Genomic DNA, 19,509 nt, shown 5'->3' with positions numbered 1-19,509 from the left:
TTAACCGACTGAGCCACCTAGACGCCCCTCAAAGTGGGTCACTTTAACCTATGCTTCTGTCATTCCATCTCTTCCTCTGACCTTGACTCCTCTTGTCCCTCGTTTGAAGACAGTTGTGATTATGTCAGGTGTATATGAGATGAACACATGGGTAATTCAGGATAATCATCTCATTTCAAGATTCATAATCACACCTGCAGATTCCCTCTTGTCCTATAAGGTAACATTCACAGCTTTTCGGGATGACGATGTGATCATACTTGGGGCTATTATGCAGTTTACCCATAGGGTATGGATTGGGAGACTGGGAAATGGCTTCATTATGCTCTCCTGTTGCTGCTGTTGCATAGGGTGGATGCTGGCTCCGGGCTCACATAGTGTTCTTTCCCCACGAGCCAGCACTCTTGCCTCCATACTTGTGATCTCAGGCTCTTTTTGATGGGGAAGAAGGGAAAAGAACTAGGGAAAAGAAGAATGATGCTGTCAGTAGAAAAATCTTCTGGACAATACTATTTATTTTATTTTATTGAAAAGGTATATATTGCTTTGTTTTGCATCTTTGTGAAAAAACGGATTCACCATCTTCCTGCGATTTATGCAGAAACTGCACTTTGTATGATCTCCCGTGTCCTTTGTTGATTAGGCTGGCATATTTGGGTCATGTTGGAATTCATTAGAATTCTGAGTACCTAGTAATCCTGAACAATGTTGCTGAAATTCACTGAGGTTTTTTTATTCTTCTCAAAGTGAAAATGTGAATAGCATATGAATTATGCTTGAAAACAGTTTTCATTATATTTTGTCTCCTTGTGTAGCATGAGATAATTATGGTTAAAAAACAACACACTTTCTCCTTTGATGCATGGGATATAATAAGCACATATGGCTGTGAGAACTCATTAAATCACCTCGCCACTTCTGACAGGTGGTCCAGTGCTTGCTGGGACTGGAGAAGGAACATGAGGTAGACGTCAATGGCACCGACACGCTGTGGGGAGAAACAGGTAATTATGGTTCCACTGCTTGTAGTCTGGGCCAGCTTTCTTGATGTTTTAGCCCCCATTTTGGCCTAAGTTATCTTAAGAATTACTTGAGATACATGTTAGTCCTATTCTTATTTTATCACAAGGCATTTGAAGTTTAGAGCTTTTAAAACTTCCCAAATATGGTAAAACTTTTTTTGAAGCAAATCAGAATAGTTTTGAATTTGACTATTAGTTCTTGCACTTCTGATGAATCTCTGTTAGAAGTACCTAAATAAGATGGTAGTTTCCGCTTTGTGGAGTCTTCTGTATCCTCCCTGACGTGGTCTTCCTATGAACAATGCACTATGAGCAGGACAGGAGCCTCACATTCAGATGAGTCAAAGTTGCTCAGCAAGGAAGGCTGCAGCCTGCCTTATAGAATGAGAGCAGGACTCCAGCCTTGCGGGGCCGCTCTCAACTCCTGAATACAAGCTGCCAGGTCCCTTTTCGCTGGCGTGGATATATGTATTTAACTGAAGTGTGGGAGGGGAGCCCCAGGTGAGTGCATCATAATGAAGATCTGAGTTGGTTATTTGTCAGATTAACACAGCTAACGCTGCTTTGAAATTTTCCATTTGACCGAATTGGTATTCAAAATATAAGACTTTAAGTTATGAGTTGTTGTTTAATAGATGTAACCAAGAGTGCTAAATGCATTTCTGGGCTGTGTCGTGTGTGTGTGTGTGTGTGTGTGTGTGTGTGTGTGTGTGTGTGCACGCGCACGCCTAGTGTACAGGCGTACCTCGGAGACATTGCAGGTTTGGCTCCAGACCACCACAATAAAGCAAATATCACAATAAAGCATGTCAAATGAGTTTTTTGGTTTCCCAGTCCATAAAATGTTATATTCACACTAGACTGTAGTCTGCTAAGTGTGTAGTAGCATTATGTCGTAAAAAAAATGTACAGACCTTAATTTAAAAATATTTTTTGAGGGGCGCCTGGCTCGCTCCATCGGTTTAGCATCCAACTTCAGCTTAGGTCATGATCTCCTGGTTTGTGGGTTCGAGCCCCGTGTCAGGCTGTGTGCTGACAGCTCGGAGCCTGGAGCCTGCTTCAGACTCTGTGTTTCCCTCTCTCTCTGCCCTTCCCCCACTCATACTCTGTTTCTTTCTCTCAAAAATCAACATTAAAAAAATTTTTTTTAATACTTTTTGCAAAAAAAAAACCTGTCCTCTAAGGTTTTAGGGAGTCATAATCATTGATCCCAGGTCACCATAACAAATATAATCATGAAAAAGTTGAAATATTGCAAGAATTACCAAAACATGACACAGAGACACAAGTTAAGCAACTGCTATGAAAACAAACCTTTCTCACCTCAGGGTTGCCACAGACTTTCAATTTGTAAAAAAACACAGTATATGAGAAGTACAATAAAATGAGTACAATAAAACAAGGATGGCTGCGTATGACTTCTGTTTCTGCCTGCATAGAATTATTTCCAAATGCTTCTCAATTATTCCTAACAAGCCAAATGGTAGTGTGTCGAGTTTATCAGGTAACTCATACTCAGAGTTCCCCAGCAGGAAGTACAGGCCTGCACTTCAGAGCCTCCTGGTGCCCTCTCTCTGAGGCTGCTGCCGTGTGCATGGTTTATAAAGCTAGTTTGTGGTACGTCGGGAGGGGGTGGCCTGCGCCATGGTTCCAAGGAGAGGGCAGGACCCCAAATGGGGTTCAATTATGCTTGGGCTCAACGTGCATAGATTTAAATATTAATAAATTTATTTATATATATATATATTTATATACATATTATTTATATATATATATAAAATAATTTAAAATTAAATACTCTTGATTCCACAGAGTCTTTCCTCCACCCATTTAAATAGCACAGGTTGCTTTGTAATTTGGCAAAAGAAAAGTGTCCATCCACTTCCATATTGTGTTGTGGGTAGCAGACCAGGTCAGTGCATGACCCTGCTTTGTGCTGAGCCAGAACGTCTGAATCCCTGCCCTTCAATTGCCTGGTTAAATAACTTTGGACGAGTTACTTTGCCTCCTTGTCAAATGAGGTAAATAGTACCCGCTTTCTAGGATTGAGGCAAAGACTAAAGGAGATAAGGCAGTCTTGCCCAAATGAATGTACCCAGTGATAAGACACCCCCCAGCCTGACATGATTCACTTGCATCTAGAAATTCTGGTTCCTTAGTTCTGGGATGAGACTGGGACTCTTTTTCTTGTTTTCTCAAACAAGTGTTTGAGGTGACATGGCTTCAGAGCAAGAAGAGAACGTCTGTAGAACGTTGTCTAAAGGGCCTGACTTGGGGATGGGACACGTGAGAAGTACCCATGATGGCGATGTGGCACTCACTTAGGAGAAACGGAATCTGTGATCTTTAACGTTGACTTTTTTTTTTTTCCTGAGAAGGGCTGCCTTTGAGGGTGCTGTGTGAACATTGTTTTGTCTCTGATGACCAGTCCTGAATTTCAGTATTCTCCCCGCTCTGCTCTCCCCCGTGGGACTCTGAGGGGAGACGCCTAAGAGAAACAACAGCTCTCCCATCAGCCTTGATGAGAAGATGAGTAATGTTTCAGCCAGTGTCTTCCAAAGGCTGGTGCCCCGCGCTCAGATCACTCTGCAGCCTGAGAAGCAGCTCACGCTCTTCCTCGGGCATTAGGGGAAATTTCATCAGCCAAAAGTTTGAGAGACTTTTTAAAACTAAATTTAAACCAAAGAAAAAGCTAAGCACTGTTTCTCAGGCTCAGGGGGACCCTGTGACTGTATGTAGACTGTGTGTCAATAAAACCAGTCTTGCCTTTGCTCCATTTTTCTCCTTGGTATCTTTCTCCTGTGTTCCTTCAAAAATGACCATTAATGTCTCCTACCCCAGGTCCTCCCAATTCCAGGTCTGTGCTTGTCAAAAGAATACTTTGGAATCTCGCAGAGGATATTTTAGATGAGGGCACATCTGCACGTGTCCAGATTGGGTGGTCTGTGTTTGGGATTGGCCACGAAGTGTCTACAGTACCTGACCCCGAATGCCTTCTGGAACAGAAGGCCCTGGTAACGATAGCATGCGTGTGTGGGTCCACTCCTGTTCCTTGTTCTTACCAAGCAGCAACCAGGCAGGTCCCCAGACTGTGTGGACTGCCCCACTGTGTGCACTGTTTCTCTTTGCTGGGACCCTCGGAAGTAAAAGCAGTTATTTTGCTTCCTGGTTTTGTTTGGTCCTATTCCTGGGTGTGGTCAGTGGTGTTCTGTGTCTAAAGCACCAAGTGTGAAGCTTGTCTGTCTCCAGCCACAGCCCAGGGGCAGGATCCTGTGAGTGAGCCTGTCAGGGGTGTGGGAAGATGACAGAAAAACTGGAAGCATCGTATGAATAAAGTGGTTCAGTATTTCTCTTTGAACCCTTGTAGAAGCTTATACAGGTCTGTTGAGTATACATTTAGTTTGAACAGCTTGGCTTTAAAATACCAGCTGATGGGGTAACCAGGGAGGGTCTCCTTGGTCTGTTTTTGGCTCCCCTTCCCATTCTATTTCTGTGCACTGACACCCCCCTGTTTGCAGATGCAGCTACCTGTCCTTCTCTCACAGCCAGTTCTAGAAGTGGGAGGGCTAAATCTGTGCACAAAATCCTTCCCCACTTTTCTGCCAGAAGAGACCCTTGTGCTCCCTGTGTATCTCCTTTATATTGCAAAAATGTCATTTTTATGCCTTTTGCTGACTAGAAGTTGCATGTCACTGGTGACAGGTGATGACAGCTGACAGCCAGAGAGGAGGGAACACAGTGAACAACAGACCCATAGAGACCCCTGGTCACTCAGGCCAGTCCCTGTGGGGTTGGTGGGAGTAGGGACAGTCCTATGCCTTCTGTACCCTGAGCATCTCCCTGCTGATGACCTAGAGTCCTCAAATGTCATCACAGAAGAGGATGGTTCCTATCTTAGCATTATTATTTTTTTAATCTTTATTTTTGAGAGCGAGAGAGTGGGGGGGGGGGGGCAGAAAGAGGGAGACAGAGGATCCAAAGCTGTCTCCACACTAACAGCAGAGAGCCCGAGGTGGGGCTTGAACCCACAAACCGTGAGGTCATGACCTGAGCCAAAGTCTGACACTTAACGGGACAAGACACCCAGGTGCCCGTGGTTTCTATCTTGAGTTTTAAGAGACAAGAAAGTATAACAGATTTTAAAGATGCTCATCTAAAATAATAACAATATTTAATTTGGAGGTTTATTGTAGTAAACCCACAGTTTTTAGAAAACTTAAAGGATATCTCTACTGGTTTTAGAGAATAGAGAGCTTAACTTATGTAGGTCTCCCTTTCACCAGCATCTGGGGCCATTTGCTTTTCCTGTCTGGTTGCTATTTATAGGGTCCAGCCCTTGGAAAACCTACTGTGTAGTCTGGTAGCTTCTTAGCACTTCCCCTCCGGTGGAAGAAGTGGTAGGACTTGTCAGAAAGCACCAAGCCACCGAGGAGGGGGCTGCTGACGTGTGAGGCCACCCACAGCTCTGCCCTCCAGGCTGTGGAGCCCCTTTGCTCCATGACATTCCCAGGCGTGGCCAGGCCATCTCAGGGCCCTGCTTCCAGGGCGGCCTGGAAGATGACAAGAACCCATCAGATGCTTGTGTTATCTCTGTTTCAGGCATTCCTCAGCCATGACAAGTAATCGCTCCCACGAAGTCCCGGCCTAAGTTACTGTTTCCATATCCATGTTTGTTGTGGATTAGCCCAAACTGAAATGATCAGAGATGCCTAACTGGTGACCTCATGCTGTTGCAAATTGTCAGAGGAACTGTGTTTCCAAGCTGCAGGCAACTCTCAAGTCTGTGAGCCTACTGTCTGTGTTTCTGGTCGGAATTTCTTATTCTTTATAGGGAGATAGAGGCTCTTCTATGTTAGCATTTGCCATTTTATGTGCAGATGTGCCTGTCTGGTAAGCAGGGCCTTCCCCAGCCGTGACTCTTTTGGGTCACTTTACAGTTGACCATTTATAAATTTGATTATTGATGTTGGTTTGGTCAGAGGTGGGTTTTCCCAAATGGTAGGCTTTAGGAGAGCAGAAATTTTCCTGTCTCTTGTGGTTACCTGTGTGAACAGCAACTATTTAATCTAGTATTGTCTAACCAAACCTCCTGTGATGTTGGAAATGTACTCTGTGCCCTGAAACCTGGTAGCCACTAGATACTGGCCTTTTGGGTGCTTGTCACATGGGTGTTGGCTGAGTGAACAAGTGGGTTTAAAGAAAACAAAACCAGGGGTGCCTGAGCGGCTCAGTCCATTAAGCATCTAACTTTGGCTCAGGTCATGATGCTATGGTTTGTGGGTTCAAGCCCCGCATCAGGCTCTGTGCCAACAGCCAGAGCCTGGAGCCTACTTTGGAGTCTCTCTGCCCCTCCCCCACTCACACTCTGTCTCTCTCTCTTTCTCTCTCTCAAAAAAAAAAAAAAAGTTAAAAAAATTTTTTAAAAAACATACAGTCTTCGGGCAAGTAACATTAACCTTGCAGAATAATTTGGGAGAAATTTTGTTGTTGGGGTGGGGAGGGGTAAGGAGCCTGGTGGCTCATAAGGCACTAATCTTCTGGTTTCCTTGTGTCTGTCATAGCAGAGACCGTGTCCTGCTGGATTCCAGGCTGGCTTAGAAACTCTTGTCTGAGTCACTGGTGCCGCAGGTGTGCTGAGGGTGTAGTTGGGTGCTGGATCGCACCTTTGGGGACATAGCTGTTAACAACCAGACGTGGTGTGGGCATGGCTGATAGCACAGAGTGGCCTGTGCCAGCCCATGCTTAATGTCCCCCTCCCTGCACTGCCAGCCCAACTGCTCACCCTAGATGTGCTGTGTCCTCATACTGTTGTTCCCTGGGAAGTCCTTCTTACTGCTCGCTGGCTGGTCTGTCAGCAGGCCTGGGGCCCTGGGCTTCATGCCCAGACAGGATGCTGTCATGCCCATGGGCTGACTGCTCCCAGGGCTCCCCTGCCCTAATTTCTGCAAGGGGATGATGCTCTGTCAGGGGGAGTGAGAAGTCTGGCTGAAATACCTCCTCTAAAGTGTCTTTTATGTTGCTCATGCTATTGCAGTTGGCAAAATACTTTAGTTGGCTAGTTAGTACTTCCTAAAGAAGTTTAGTCATTGTAAATACCATGGTTTTTTAATGTCAAAGTTATTTAAAACCCCTTAGTTTCCTCTCTAAGAAGAGCAGAATCTACTTCACTGTAAATTGAGTAGATTATTCAGCTCCATGGCCCTCCCTTTTCCTAGCAGGTGGGGGCAGTTTAGTTCTACATGTTATATTAATCAAAGTTCACTATTTTCTTAATTCTGGACAGAATTCTGGGTAGGACCTCGCTGCCTCTGGACCTTGAATCTGAGGCCTGGCCCTGTCAGCTGGGCCCATCTTGGAGGAGGGTGGTGCTCACACTAATTTCCTTACTGGACCGTGCAGCCGGGGTAATGAGTCGTATTGCATCCTTGATGTTGCCCTCTTGTCTCCATGGAACTGCTTTAATTTCCCACTCTGTGGTTCTGCCCACCCTCCCAGAGGTGGGGTGTCCTTCAGCTCTGAATTGCAGGTGGACCCAGGCCATGGACAGCTGAGCCTATCACACTCAAGGCTGCCACAGAATATGGTGCATGCACCCCAGGAAACAGGATGACTTATTGTTGGTTGAAAAATGACCCTTTGGTCAGATTTTACTTTGCTTTTTTAGAGAGAGGAGGGCTATCACATGGTAACAATTTAAAGCAAATTTAATACTTACTCCAGTAAGTATTGACTTTGGCATTCAGACTACATTCTGAGATGTATGGGCATCTCAGAACAGATTTTCAGATGAGAGACTGGAAGAAAAAGCATTTGTCCATTGCTTTTTGGGGCATGTGGAGAACTTTTATGTTAAGGAATTTGCTAAACGTATCCTGCTGAGGAAAGCAAAGTGACTTATTATTGTATCCTAGGATATTCAATTTTTGGAGATCCTCTGTATCTCACCAGTGCTGTTGTTGGAAAATCCTTGTCAAGGCATCCCTTCTTCTACTGGTGTTTAAGAAAGTATCTAAGATGAGTAGAAATCCAGGTTTTGCCAATCCAAACAAAAGTAGTTCTTGATTGTCTTTGACCTCAAAACATGACAGAGGGGTAATCCAGGACCCTAGAGGATGTGAGGGAGGGGATAACTCAGGATGAGGATGGTAATACAGGATCCTGGAGGATATGGGAGAGGGGGTAGCTCAGGACCTGGAAGGGAAGGGGAAGGGGTGCAGAAGGGGTGGGGTAACCTAGGACCCTGTAAGGGGAAGAACAAAGTGGGGGAATGTAGGGAGGAGGGGCTAACCCAGGCTCTGCAAGAAGGGAGATGGGCGTGAGGGTCACCCTCAAGTAGAGACAGATTTGGGGGTAAGAACTAAGGGGGCTGGGTTTGTCTGCACCCTGTCTTTTTACTGTTGTGGCAGACCGCTGAGGTTTGCACCACCCATCCCCACCTCGCTGCCCTGGCGTAGGTGTGCTATGGAGAGCCATTCCTCTCTGCTGACAAGACAGCAGAGATCAGCTGACTTGTGTGTGCCTGCCCTGCAGGACAGGTTGGCGTGGGGCGGGGGCAAGAAGTGGGGCAAGTTGAAAACCCACAGAGTGCATCTCGCTGCAAATGAACCGGTAACCTGGCCACTTACCTACTGGAACTCTGTTCATGGTGCTTTTGCTGTGCATAGAGTCCATCCTTCTTGTGTTAATTCCCTACTGTTCCTTAAAAGACAATAGATGCCTTTGGCATTAAAAACTTGTACTCATCTACATATAAGTAGCTTAGAGCACCTTTACCTACAAACACTGTTGCTTGTTATTTCAGTCACTCCTGGAAGAACTATGTATGGTTCATCTGCACTTCCTCAGAAAAATCATAATTGTTTCTTTCAAATTCTTATTGAAGTGTTTGGATCCTTCCTTCCTTCCATCCTCTGGGCTGAATGTGAACTTGCATAGAGTGTATCTGTGGAAATACCCTCTTTAACCCTGACCCCTTGCATGGAGTCCTGCACGTAACTGTCCTCCTTCGGGCATGCTCAGCCCTTTAAGGAGAGAAGGAAGAACCACACATTACATATGCTTTAAATAACGTGGTGTGTAAGAGGGTCTATCAAAAATGTGAGCATTCTCATCACACTTTAGAAATGACAGCTGTGAAAAGCTGTGTTCTGATTTTTTTTTAGGACAAAGTCTGTATGAAATGTGATTTATGTTGTCCGTGTTTTAGGAAATTGTTCCTAAATTGAATTTGTTATTTATAGTACATATTATTCCTCAAAGGATTTGCAGAGACTTATTTGAAATAATACATAAAAGAATAGGGAAAAAAAATGTCAGAAATAGGACACAAGAATTTGCACAGATATTCCTGCTCCTGTGTCCTAAATGTTCATTAGATTGAGCTGTTTTGGTCTTAGGATACCATGTGACCAGAGTTGGAAGGGAACATAATCATTGTAGATTATTCTTATTGTCTGTGGGAGAAGGCTTAACAGTTCTTCAGGAGAAGAAAAGTGTTTTCTGGTACTCTTATCTAAAACAACATTCATAGTCTGATTAGTTGGACACATATATATTTTTTAAGAGAGTGTGCATGCACGAGTGTGTGGTGTGGTGGGAGGGGCAAGGAGGGGTGGAGAGAGAGGGAAAGAGTATCTATCCCAAGCAGGCTCCATGCACAGCACAGAGCCCAGTGCAGGGTTTGATCCCACAACGCCGGGATCATGAGCTGAGCCCAAATCAAGTGTCAGACACTTAACCAACTGGGCCACCCTGGTGCCCCTAGTTGGATATTTTTCAGGGGAACATCCCAGAGGCAACAACATAGGAGTTAGGATCTCCAACTTCAATCCTACCTCTGCCTCCCACTAACTGTGTGACCTTAGGCAAGTTGATTAACTTCTCTGGGCCTTATTTTCCTCATCTATAAAACCAGGATGAGCAATACTTACCTCATAAAAGTTAGTTGTATATTAAATGAATTTGTGAACTTAAAGGGCCATGAAGTGTCAGTGTAGAAAGCATTTTATAGGTATCATGATATAATATTAAAATATGTTAGGATTTTCCTGTTTTGATTGAGAGCATGAATCCAGGTTCATTCATTCAGCTGTTTGGATTTAATTCCTGAATGATATTGATTGGCTGTGGGTTCGGGGAAAATCATGTAACTCTTGTGACTCAATTCCTTCACCTCAATAAAATGGACAGTCACTGAATTCAAAGGATTCTTATCAAGATTAAATAAAAATTCACCCATAGTATTTTAGCCAGAGCTTGGCAGTTGTTAAGTGTTCAACAGATGCAGTATGCTGCTAGGGTTGTGATAAATTAGTATTAATTATTGAATGTTACTTAGTTGTACTATACATTTGGTCTGGATAGATTATTGAAATGGATGTTTAAGTGATAGAACCTTAGTTTGCAGTTACTTTACAGAAACGAAGGACAACAATGACTTTTGGTTACATGCGAAGTCCTGTTTAGTGGCAATTATAAATTTTATTTCTGTAATGAATTCCTTGGCAATTTGAGGTTCATGTTTCGTCTTTAATTAGTCTTTAATTATCACACAGAGATTGATAGCATGTTTTTACAGAACTTTTCACACGTCAGGAATGTCCTGGTTCCTTAGATTTGGCCCCTGCCTTGTTTTAACCTCCATAGGTAGGTCATTGGGAGCTGGCGTGATGTGATGGGGAGTCACCGTTTCATGTGATGCTCGGTTGTTGCCGGTTGCTTGGTAACATCCATCCTTTCCTCCATCCCCCAGGTCCTCCTGGGGGACTTCTGCCAAATGGAGAACACTAAGGCAGGGTCAGACCTAGGACGGTGTTCCCAGCCATTACTTGGGAGACTCTCTGAGCATCTGGGTAGTGCTGGCTTCCCGTTCATAAGGTCACGGAGCCCACCCAGCGGGGCTTTGTTCAGGGCTGGGAGTGCTAGAGACTTTTGAGGGGTTCATCCCTCAATGCAGTGATATTTTTTAGTAAGTAATAGAGTAAGAGTAAAGAGTAATCTCTAAGAGATCTCAGTAAGAGTAAAGAGTAATCACTCTTTATTGTGTTTCATTTTACTCTTTATGTTGTTGAGAATTACATTAAGTAACTGCCTGGTCCCTGTGGAGATGAAGAATTTATAGCTGTAGGAAGTTGTTTTTCTGTCTAAGGGAAGCCTTCCCATCCCCTGAACAAAGGAAGCAAATGCCTAACAGAGCAAGGCTGTGGGGTTTGGCTTTTATAAATCTTAGCCCTACTCCTAGCAGGTGGATAAGGGGGTGTTGCCTGCCTTTTGTTTGGGGTTTAGTGCTACTTTCATTCAGGCAGAGAACTTTGGGGCTAGCCTGTCAGACGCCCTCAGGGTGGCCGCCCAGCCCAGCCCATACTCAGAAGAAAACAAAGCCAAACACAGCAGGGGTCAACTTCCTCCATAACAACTTCTAAACCAGTCAGTTTTTGGAAATCAAGGGAGAGAGGCTGCCATTCCCAAAGAATTTTTTTTTTTTTTAAATCATAAAATTCCTGATTACATTTGACCTCTTAGATAAAATAGCTGAGAATTTTCCAGCATTTCATGCACACTCTTTACTTTTGTTCTCCTCCTTTGCAGTTGGGTGGGGTTTGTCCAGAGAGCCTTCAGCTGAGGTTCAAACATCACTGCCTGTGGCACATCTAATGGTTTCCATCTTGATTGCAACTAGATGACATTTATGAGAATCCTGCTGCTTATTATAAATGTTGGCACTTTGGGTTTTTTTTTTTCCCCACTCACTTTTCTGACAGACAGGAAAAGTCAATATATTAGGAAATAAATTGCACCAGTAAACATAAATATATAAGCAAAGCAGAGCCACTCTGCCCATGTCCCTCTGTCAGCCATCTGGGCCAGCATGACTGCCCCTTTGCAGGTGCAGACGGTCGGGCTCACGTGTTCCGCTCCGGCCTCGGAGGGTGGCATGGCAATGTGTAAGGAGTGTCTGAAAAGGCCGATGTCTGGAAGTGGGAGCCGCCACTGTGTGCACTGACCTGTCACCCTTCTCTCAAGGTCTCTAAATTAGGGACAGAAACATCTGAGGAGGGGAATAATGATCCATTGTTAAAACCCTCAAGCCAGCCATCCTGTGCCTGTGTATTTGAGTGACAGATCTGCCATAAAATGTTATAAACAGCCCTGTTTGTGGAATGACTGCGTTCCTGGCAAGTTGACAATTGAGTGTTTGTAAATCAGACCTTTGCCCAGAGAACTTGAATATGTAAAAGATTCCTGGAAATGATCCATTTTACAAAGAACCAGATCTAACTGATGTTTTCAGGAAGCTCGTAATATTGGGTGTCAACTGGGTCTTCTTAAAAGGAATGTCTGCTGTGACAAATCTCCTGTTCTGAAGACAGGACAGTATTGCTGAGGTACAATTATTCAGAATCTTCCAAAAACGATCTATGCTTTCATGGGAATTTAATTAGAAAAGTGCCATCTTGTTAAGGAATTTGCAAGTAAAAGAAATTGTGTCCAATTTGAGTCATAAAAAGTGCCATGTGTTCACTCACATTGATTTTAGAGTCTCCATTTCGTGCCAGGTCTTTTCGCACCTTCGTCTCCGAATTTCTTTGGCCGGAAGACAGGCATTTCCCCACTGCCAGAGCCTCACCCGCTCCTCCTGTCTCCCCCCACCCCTCTTTTCTTCTGGCCACACAGAGTGCACTGACCCTCATTAGAGTCTGGTGGTCAGCTCAGAGGTCAGCCTTTTCAGCAGAATAGTTGGAATTCCTGAGCAGAGTCTTGCCTGATTTTGTTTGTTTCAGCATGTGGTTGACTGTTCTTCAGTCTTGCTTGTTTCTCAATCTGGTGTCCTTAAATCTGTGGCTGCTGGAACTTGAGGTGCCCTCTAGCCTCAGGGGTTTTGAGTGATGAGGCCAAAAGTATTCATAGGAGTAAAAAAGGAAAACACAGGTCCTATTGACCTACATCACTTGAAAAGGAGAGCGCCTCATTAGGACTTGATGTGCACAGCGTGGGCGGTGTTAGGCCAGAGCAGACTGTGTGACGCTCTTTCAGCCTGTGCATATAGGTGCTTTATCTCAAAAGGAAGTTAATCACCAAATGCACAGCAGGTCTGGCTGTAAAGGAAGAGAAGGGAATCCAGCTCTGTCGCCAGGCCTGGGGTGGCGCTCTCATCCGCTCATCAGCTGCTCCAACTTCTGGCTTCTCTGGCGCCTCCATAAAACACACGGCCCTATTTTTAGTGCTGGGCTGTCATTTCTGATGTGCTGCTGTTGCAAAAATTCAGTAGCAGCTGCACCAGACATCCGGATTTAAAGGCCCCATTTACAATACAGATGAAACTTGTTTACTAAATAGAAGATAATGGAATGTTAGTGAGGCCCTGCTGCTTCAGGACCTCATCAAACAGAAGTGCCTTGAGTTTGTTCCTTCCCAGGCTGTCCTGCATATCTGCTGGCCATGACCCTGCCTGCAGTGTGTGTGTGGATTTATTCATTCATTCGTTCCTTCGTTCATTCTTTCCTTGCAGTGGTCAGCTGTGACCAGAGGAGGGGAGAGGAGGAGATCCCTAATTGGAGGAGGCTTACAGAGGTCAGCAGGTCCAAGAGGTGTCTCACTGCCCAGAACTTCCATCTCTTGAGCTGCTCATTGGTCGTGTTCCGATCCATCCAGATAACACTCTTAAAAAGTGCCCCAAAGCTTGTGTTATTTAGGAATCATTAACGTTAACACCATGGCGGGAACGGACTATCTTGGGCATGCCTGGGACAGCTGGGGCCAGGGCCTGCTAGTTTAGACTCTATAGTATAGACAGGATCCCCTTGGCCACTGGTTTTCAGATACTCTGGGTATGGGAACCCTCACCTCCACCCCAGGGCATCAGTATATAAAACTGATACAAATACTGTTCTCTTTATGGTGTTTGTTTACAAATTCCGTACGAGTTAAGATGTATGGTCAGTGGCAGTGAGCCTCTTAGGGTAACCCAGGTAAGAATGGCACCTGCAGTCGAGACCCTCGTCTCTGTCTTGAGAAAATCAGCAGTGCAGATGGCAGCTGCTAACTGTGGCCCTTCTTAGAGTTGTAAGAAATTCTTTGGATAGATGATGACAGGAAAGCATTATTAAGATTGCCCAGTGACAAGCTGCTCTGGTGACACATTCCTTGCCTCAGGGGACTTAGGGCCAGAAGCAAAGTGAGCGCTCACTGCCTTTCCAGAAGGAGAGGGCTTGCTTTCTACACCACCTTCCACAGCCTGACCTTCACATCTTTAGGGCCCCGGCCTGGCACATTCACTCACTTGCTCATGAGTCCTGCCATCTTCCTCACTTTCCTAGGGCACAGGTCCCTGGGATAGATGGGAAACTCAGGTGATCTGCTGAGCAGCTGTGGCACCTCTGTGTGAACAGTCTCTGGCCCCACTGCACTGTGTCCCAGGAACAGTCCGAGGAGACTTCTTTGTTTCTTGGAAGAACTGTTCTTCTCACAGGCAGATCAGGCCCAGGTGTCAGGTTTACATGCTTGTGCACATGTGGCTCCTGGGGTTGAACTGTGGTCAGGCTGACTGGAGGTGGAGTAGGTGTGGTTGTCTGTCCCGAGAGGGGTCTGAGGAGGACAGAAGGATGGAGATGTGCATGTGGAAAGCAGGGTTTGTGAGCACTTGGGTCCCCTAGGCCTGACTCCCTTAGGTGCCCAGGAGAATGGGACACAGACCCTGCGGTCTGCAGTGGAGCCAGGCTGCCCTCTAAAAGGAGGTGCCCTGCTGCGGTGGGGTATGTGTGCTACGTATGACCAAGTCACCGTGCATGTTCCTTTGTGTGTTGTTTCTTTGAACTGATGACAAGTTTGTGATACTGGTGCCTTGTGTTGCCTTCAGTGGTGTGGCGTTTGTTGTTCTTGCTGTACTGTGTTCCATTGTTGGGCTGCACTGTACTTCGATGCACCCCACTGTTGATGGCCATGTGAGCTGTTTTCAGTTTGTGGCTGTTGTCACTACATCTCTCAGTGCCCTAGAAGGGCATCTCCAGGCACGTGTCTGCAAGTGGGGTTGCTGTGCGATGGGATGTGGATATCTTTACTCCAACCAGCAGTGTGTGTGACCGTATCCATTTCTCAATTACTTGGATTGCTGACGAGGCTGGGTACTTTTCATAAGTTCATTATCACTTGGACTTCACCTTTGGTGAAGGGCCTTGTACTGTGTTTTCCTGATTTTCATACTGAGAGGTCTTACTGATTTGTAGCAACACTGGATCTGTTCTGGAAGCCGGGCATGTGTAAGTGTGAGGCTGAGACAACGTTGTCTTAGGCAGGCAGCAGGAATAGAGCCACAGTACCACACTCAGCCTTCTCCTTCCTCATCTGAATTGTCAGTGCTCCCTCCTGAGGTGTCGTTCCTCCCCAGCGCCTTCCTGTCCTGTCCTCCACTGAAACTTGTCTTGTTGTCCTGGCTTGGGATCGTCCCTGGAATCTGTGACCATCCTTTCCTCTAGATGATCATTCATGTGACATAGCAGAGAACGCTCATCCAATTAAACCCCTCTTTTTACTACTCTTCATCAGGAATCATGGCCTGGGACGGGGGTGAGGAGGCATAATTACTGAAGTGGGGGCATCATGAGAATCTTTCCAATGTATTCTCTTTCCCTCCATTCTATTTTTGTTTTATCCTTGGCTGACTTTCCTAGAACATCGCTACTACCAGCGGCCACTTGCTGCTCAGTATCGCACTAGGCTATTTACCTGAGCACTCGAGGCCCCCAACAATCAGATTCCCTTTTCTTGCTTTCTTGACATTCTTAATCCAGCATCTTGACTGGTTATAGAGATTCTAAGCTCTGTATAGACAGGAATGATTTGATATGCCCTTGACTGCCTCAGTAATTACTAGTTCTTGCTGATTGAAATTTATGACTTTAAGGTAAGAGGCTGGGCTGGATAATACTACTGATTTTGTGTGTGTGTGTGTGTGTGTGTGTTGCACTATATTCTGATTATCTCTTGCTGTGGGTGGAGGGACAAAAAAAGCAAAACAAGACAATGAAATAAAAACATAGTGGCTCCTGAATCTACAGTGTGGACTGGGCTTGGTAGGGATGGTTCACCTCTGCTCACCTGCTTTACCTGGTGCAGCAAGACTCTGTCTGGGGATCCATTATCAGGATGGTGCACACCCATGCTTGCCAGTTTGTTGCTGGCTGGCTGCTGGGAGCTCACCTGGGACTGTCAACCACACACAGGCCTGGGTGCTTCTCCCTGTGAGTGTCACCACAGGGCCACTTGCGTTTCCTCCCACCATGGCAGCTGGTTCCAAGAATGAGTGTTCCGAGGAGAACTAGAAGTTCCCCATCTCAGGACCTGGCCCAGACACTGGCATGTCGTCATTCCTTCTGTGTTGCATTGGTCAGAGCTGTCACAGAGCCCACCCAGATCCAGGGACGCAGGGAAGGGTGCAGAACCGCCTTCCTGGCAGTGGGAGGACTATCCAAGAATCTGTGGCCCCCTTCAGCTACCACACACTAACAGACTCCCTCTGCCCTGTGACCTTCCCTCAGCCCTGACTGCTGCTGCTGGAAGAGGGAAGCTGGAGGTGTGCGAGCTGCTGCTGGAGCACGGAGCTGCTGTGTCTCAGACTAACAGGAGAGGAGTCCCACCTTTGTTTTGTGCAGCACGCCAGGGGCATTGGCAGGTACCCGGTGGGCCCCCGAAGGCTTCGGAAACTGTGGGTGGGATAGAGCTCACTAGCGCCCATCTCCCCAGGGGCCACATGCGGCTCCCCTGACCCTGTCTTTTTCACATTCTTGGCTGCTGCTTGTGCTGTCAGTTCTACTCGATAACCGCCAACATTTGACGGGCTAGTGCAGTCAGCCATTGTAGGCTGGTAACCTAACTGGGAGCAAGGCTGGTGACCAGGGGAGACCAGCGGCTGCCTCCTTTTAACCAGGGAGGGTTAGTTTTCTGTCATGAGAACTGAAGACTTGCTGTAACATACTTGTTGTCGTGATTTTGTGACCCATTTGTCCAGCACACTTGGAAGAAGAGTGGTTCTCTTATGCTCTTTAGAAAAGGAAACATTTTCTCTCTGGTCTAGGACTGTGATTCAGCCTGGTTTCTTTTGTGAGGAGTGGCCCATTGCCTCTAATTTAGGGGCATAGGAGATCTTCGAGAACAGTCATTTATTCATTTATTCATTTTGCAAATAGTAGCCACGTACCCACCCCATGCCTGGTATGAGGTTACAGTCAAGCTGCACACAAATGGATCTTACTACATACATTATAGGAAGAATTTTCTAGACCCAAGTTTACATCACGGAATCATGATGCTAGTGCAATTGTTAGGAGCTACCAGTGCTCTCCACCAAGATTGGCTTTTCAGTTCCATTTCCAAGAGCTTGGTTTGTAACATCTGCGTCCTGTTCTCCTCATAATGTCTATCTGATGCCCTAGCTAATCCTCTCTCCTGGTCTCAGTACTTCCTAAGTCATGGGGAGGTTTGGAAAGCATCTGTCAGTGTCTCAAGAACAAGAAAGCAATGGGAATACTCCACCTTCTGTTGTCGCCATATAACTAATGCTGTGCCAGAGGGCACTCACTGTGATGGTATTTGTAGGAGACACCTCTCTGGTTTTTTGTTTGTGTTCCCCAGTCTTATTGCCATGCACTGGTTGAAGGCACAGAGCTGAGGCTGGGAATGTCTTCCAGGAAGCTTTGCTAAAAATTATCTTCTGTGAAGGTCAAGCCATCCACTAAGCTGGGAGGCTTAGAAAAGCAGATTGCTTGGGGGTGTGGTGGGTGAATGCTTTCCTGCAGCCCCCACCCTCCTACGGGAGTGTAGCTGCAGGATCATCACCCTGGGACCCAGGACCTTTGCCCCTTCCTTTAGTTCTGCCCAGTGATCCCATAAGCCGCATTGTGGCTGTCTGGTCATGACTTGATTGTGACTGGTATCTCCCCTTCTCCACATTACTACTGTGCATGCCTTGTATGTGCATGTTTTACAGCTATAGTAATTGAGTATGTGAAAAAAAAGTACATATTTGGAAGAAGATTCTGTTCAAAGGAATACAATGGAAAGATGGCACGGGCCCTACAAATCACACATGTAAAGAGGCATTTGAAGAAGGAATCCTTTATTGCTTTTAAGTGTGGAAAACCTGCCTGGGTAGAGAGCACATGATTGAAAGTGGAGCAGGGAGATTGTAATTCCAATGTTTCTTTCAGATCGTTAGATTACTTTTGGACCGTGGCTGTGATGTGAGCCTAAGTGACAAGCAGGGCCGGACGCCCCTCATGGTGGCCGCTTGTGAAGGACACTTGAGCACCGTGGAATTTCTCCTTTCAAAAGGTAGCAGCATGGGAGCCCCTGCAGAGGTTTCTTCGGAATGGACAAAGAAAAGAGCTTTGGTAGACCCACTGGCAGTGCTTTTCAATTCAAGTTTGAAAAGTCTTCTTGTTACGGACATTCTCTGATTCACACACAAGTAGAAAGAATACGTAGTAGACATATATACCTATTACTCAGCTTCAGCGGTGGTGACCATTTTGCCAGCTTCAGATATCACAGGCTTGATTGCCACCAGTCAGGCCAGGTGTTTGCAGATGTGAATCGATTGGCTTCTGGGCTTTGTCTTACTGAGCTCATGTTTTGCGAATGGGCTTTTCTTTCAGGTGCTGCCCTTTCTTCTCTGGACAAAGAGGGACTGTCAGCATTAAGCTGGGCTTGTCTGAAGGGTCACAGGGCAGTGGTCCAGTTTCTGGTTGAGGAAGGAGCCGAGATAGACCAGACGGACAAGAATGGCCGCACTCCCTTGGACCTGGCCGCCTTCTACGGTGACGCAGAGACCGTAGGTACCCCGCAGGTGGTCACACACTCCACCTGCACACCAGGCCAGTGCTGCAGAGAAACCCAGGAGTTGAATTATTCCCAGAGTGCATGTGAGGCCGTGTTGAGTGTGGTCAGTGTGGACTTGTGTGCTGTGGGGTAGCTTTCATTTTTCTCTAATTCTCTGGCATTCAGTCTGTGGCAGAATTTTAGTAAAGATTTTAATAGACTCTTAAAACCTTCAAGATACATGATTACAAACTGTGTCTTCAAACATATGTTGAACATATGTATGTGTGTGTGTGTGTGTGTGTGTATATATATACACAAATGTGTGTGTAGTTTTATTTTCTTCTAGTAACCCATATAAATAGAATTCCTCTACAGAGCATTTAAAAATCACTTTTTTGGGGCGCCTGGGTGGCGCAGTCGGTTAAGCGTCCGACTTCAGCCAGGTCACGATCTCGCGGTCCGTGGGTTCGAGCCCCGCGTCAGGCTCTGGGCTGATGGCTCGGAGCCTGGAGCCTGTTTCCGATTCTGTGTCTCCCTCTCTCTCTGCCCCTCCCCCGTTCATGCTCTGTCTCTCTCTGTCCCAAAAATAAATAAAAAACGTTGAAAAAAAAAAAAAATTAAAAAAAAAAAAATCACTTTTTTATATATATATGAGCGGTTACTAATCAGATAA

At 45.8% G+C, this 19,509-nt stretch overlaps 1 protein-coding gene across 1 annotated transcript in view; it reads left to right on the top strand.

Moving 5' to 3' along the window:
• TANC1 (tetratricopeptide repeat, ankyrin repeat and coiled-coil containing 1) overlaps positions 1 to 19,509 on the top strand; it is a gene marked incomplete at its 5' end in the record, with an annotated part of 90,369 nt that overhangs the window by 59,750 nt on the left and 11,110 nt on the right. Inside the window, 4 exons of the mRNA XM_049616110.1 lie at positions 926 to 1,004; positions 16,556 to 16,689; positions 18,224 to 18,347; positions 18,671 to 18,846. Coding sequence (XP_049472067.1) covers positions 926 to 1,004; positions 16,556 to 16,689; positions 18,224 to 18,347; positions 18,671 to 18,846 — 513 coding nt within the window. The remainder of the gene's footprint in view (positions 1 to 925; positions 1,005 to 16,555; positions 16,690 to 18,223; positions 18,348 to 18,670; positions 18,847 to 19,509) is intronic.

Source organism: Panthera uncia (assembly GCF_023721935.1).
Source record: "Panthera uncia isolate 11264 chromosome C1 unlocalized genomic scaffold, Puncia_PCG_1.0 HiC_scaffold_3, whole genome shotgun sequence".
In the NCBI taxonomy this organism is placed as follows: Eukaryota; Metazoa; Chordata; class Mammalia; order Carnivora; family Felidae; genus Panthera; species Panthera uncia.
The sequence above is the reverse complement of the archived record's forward strand: the minus strand, read 5'-3'. Positions and strand labels throughout refer to the sequence as shown.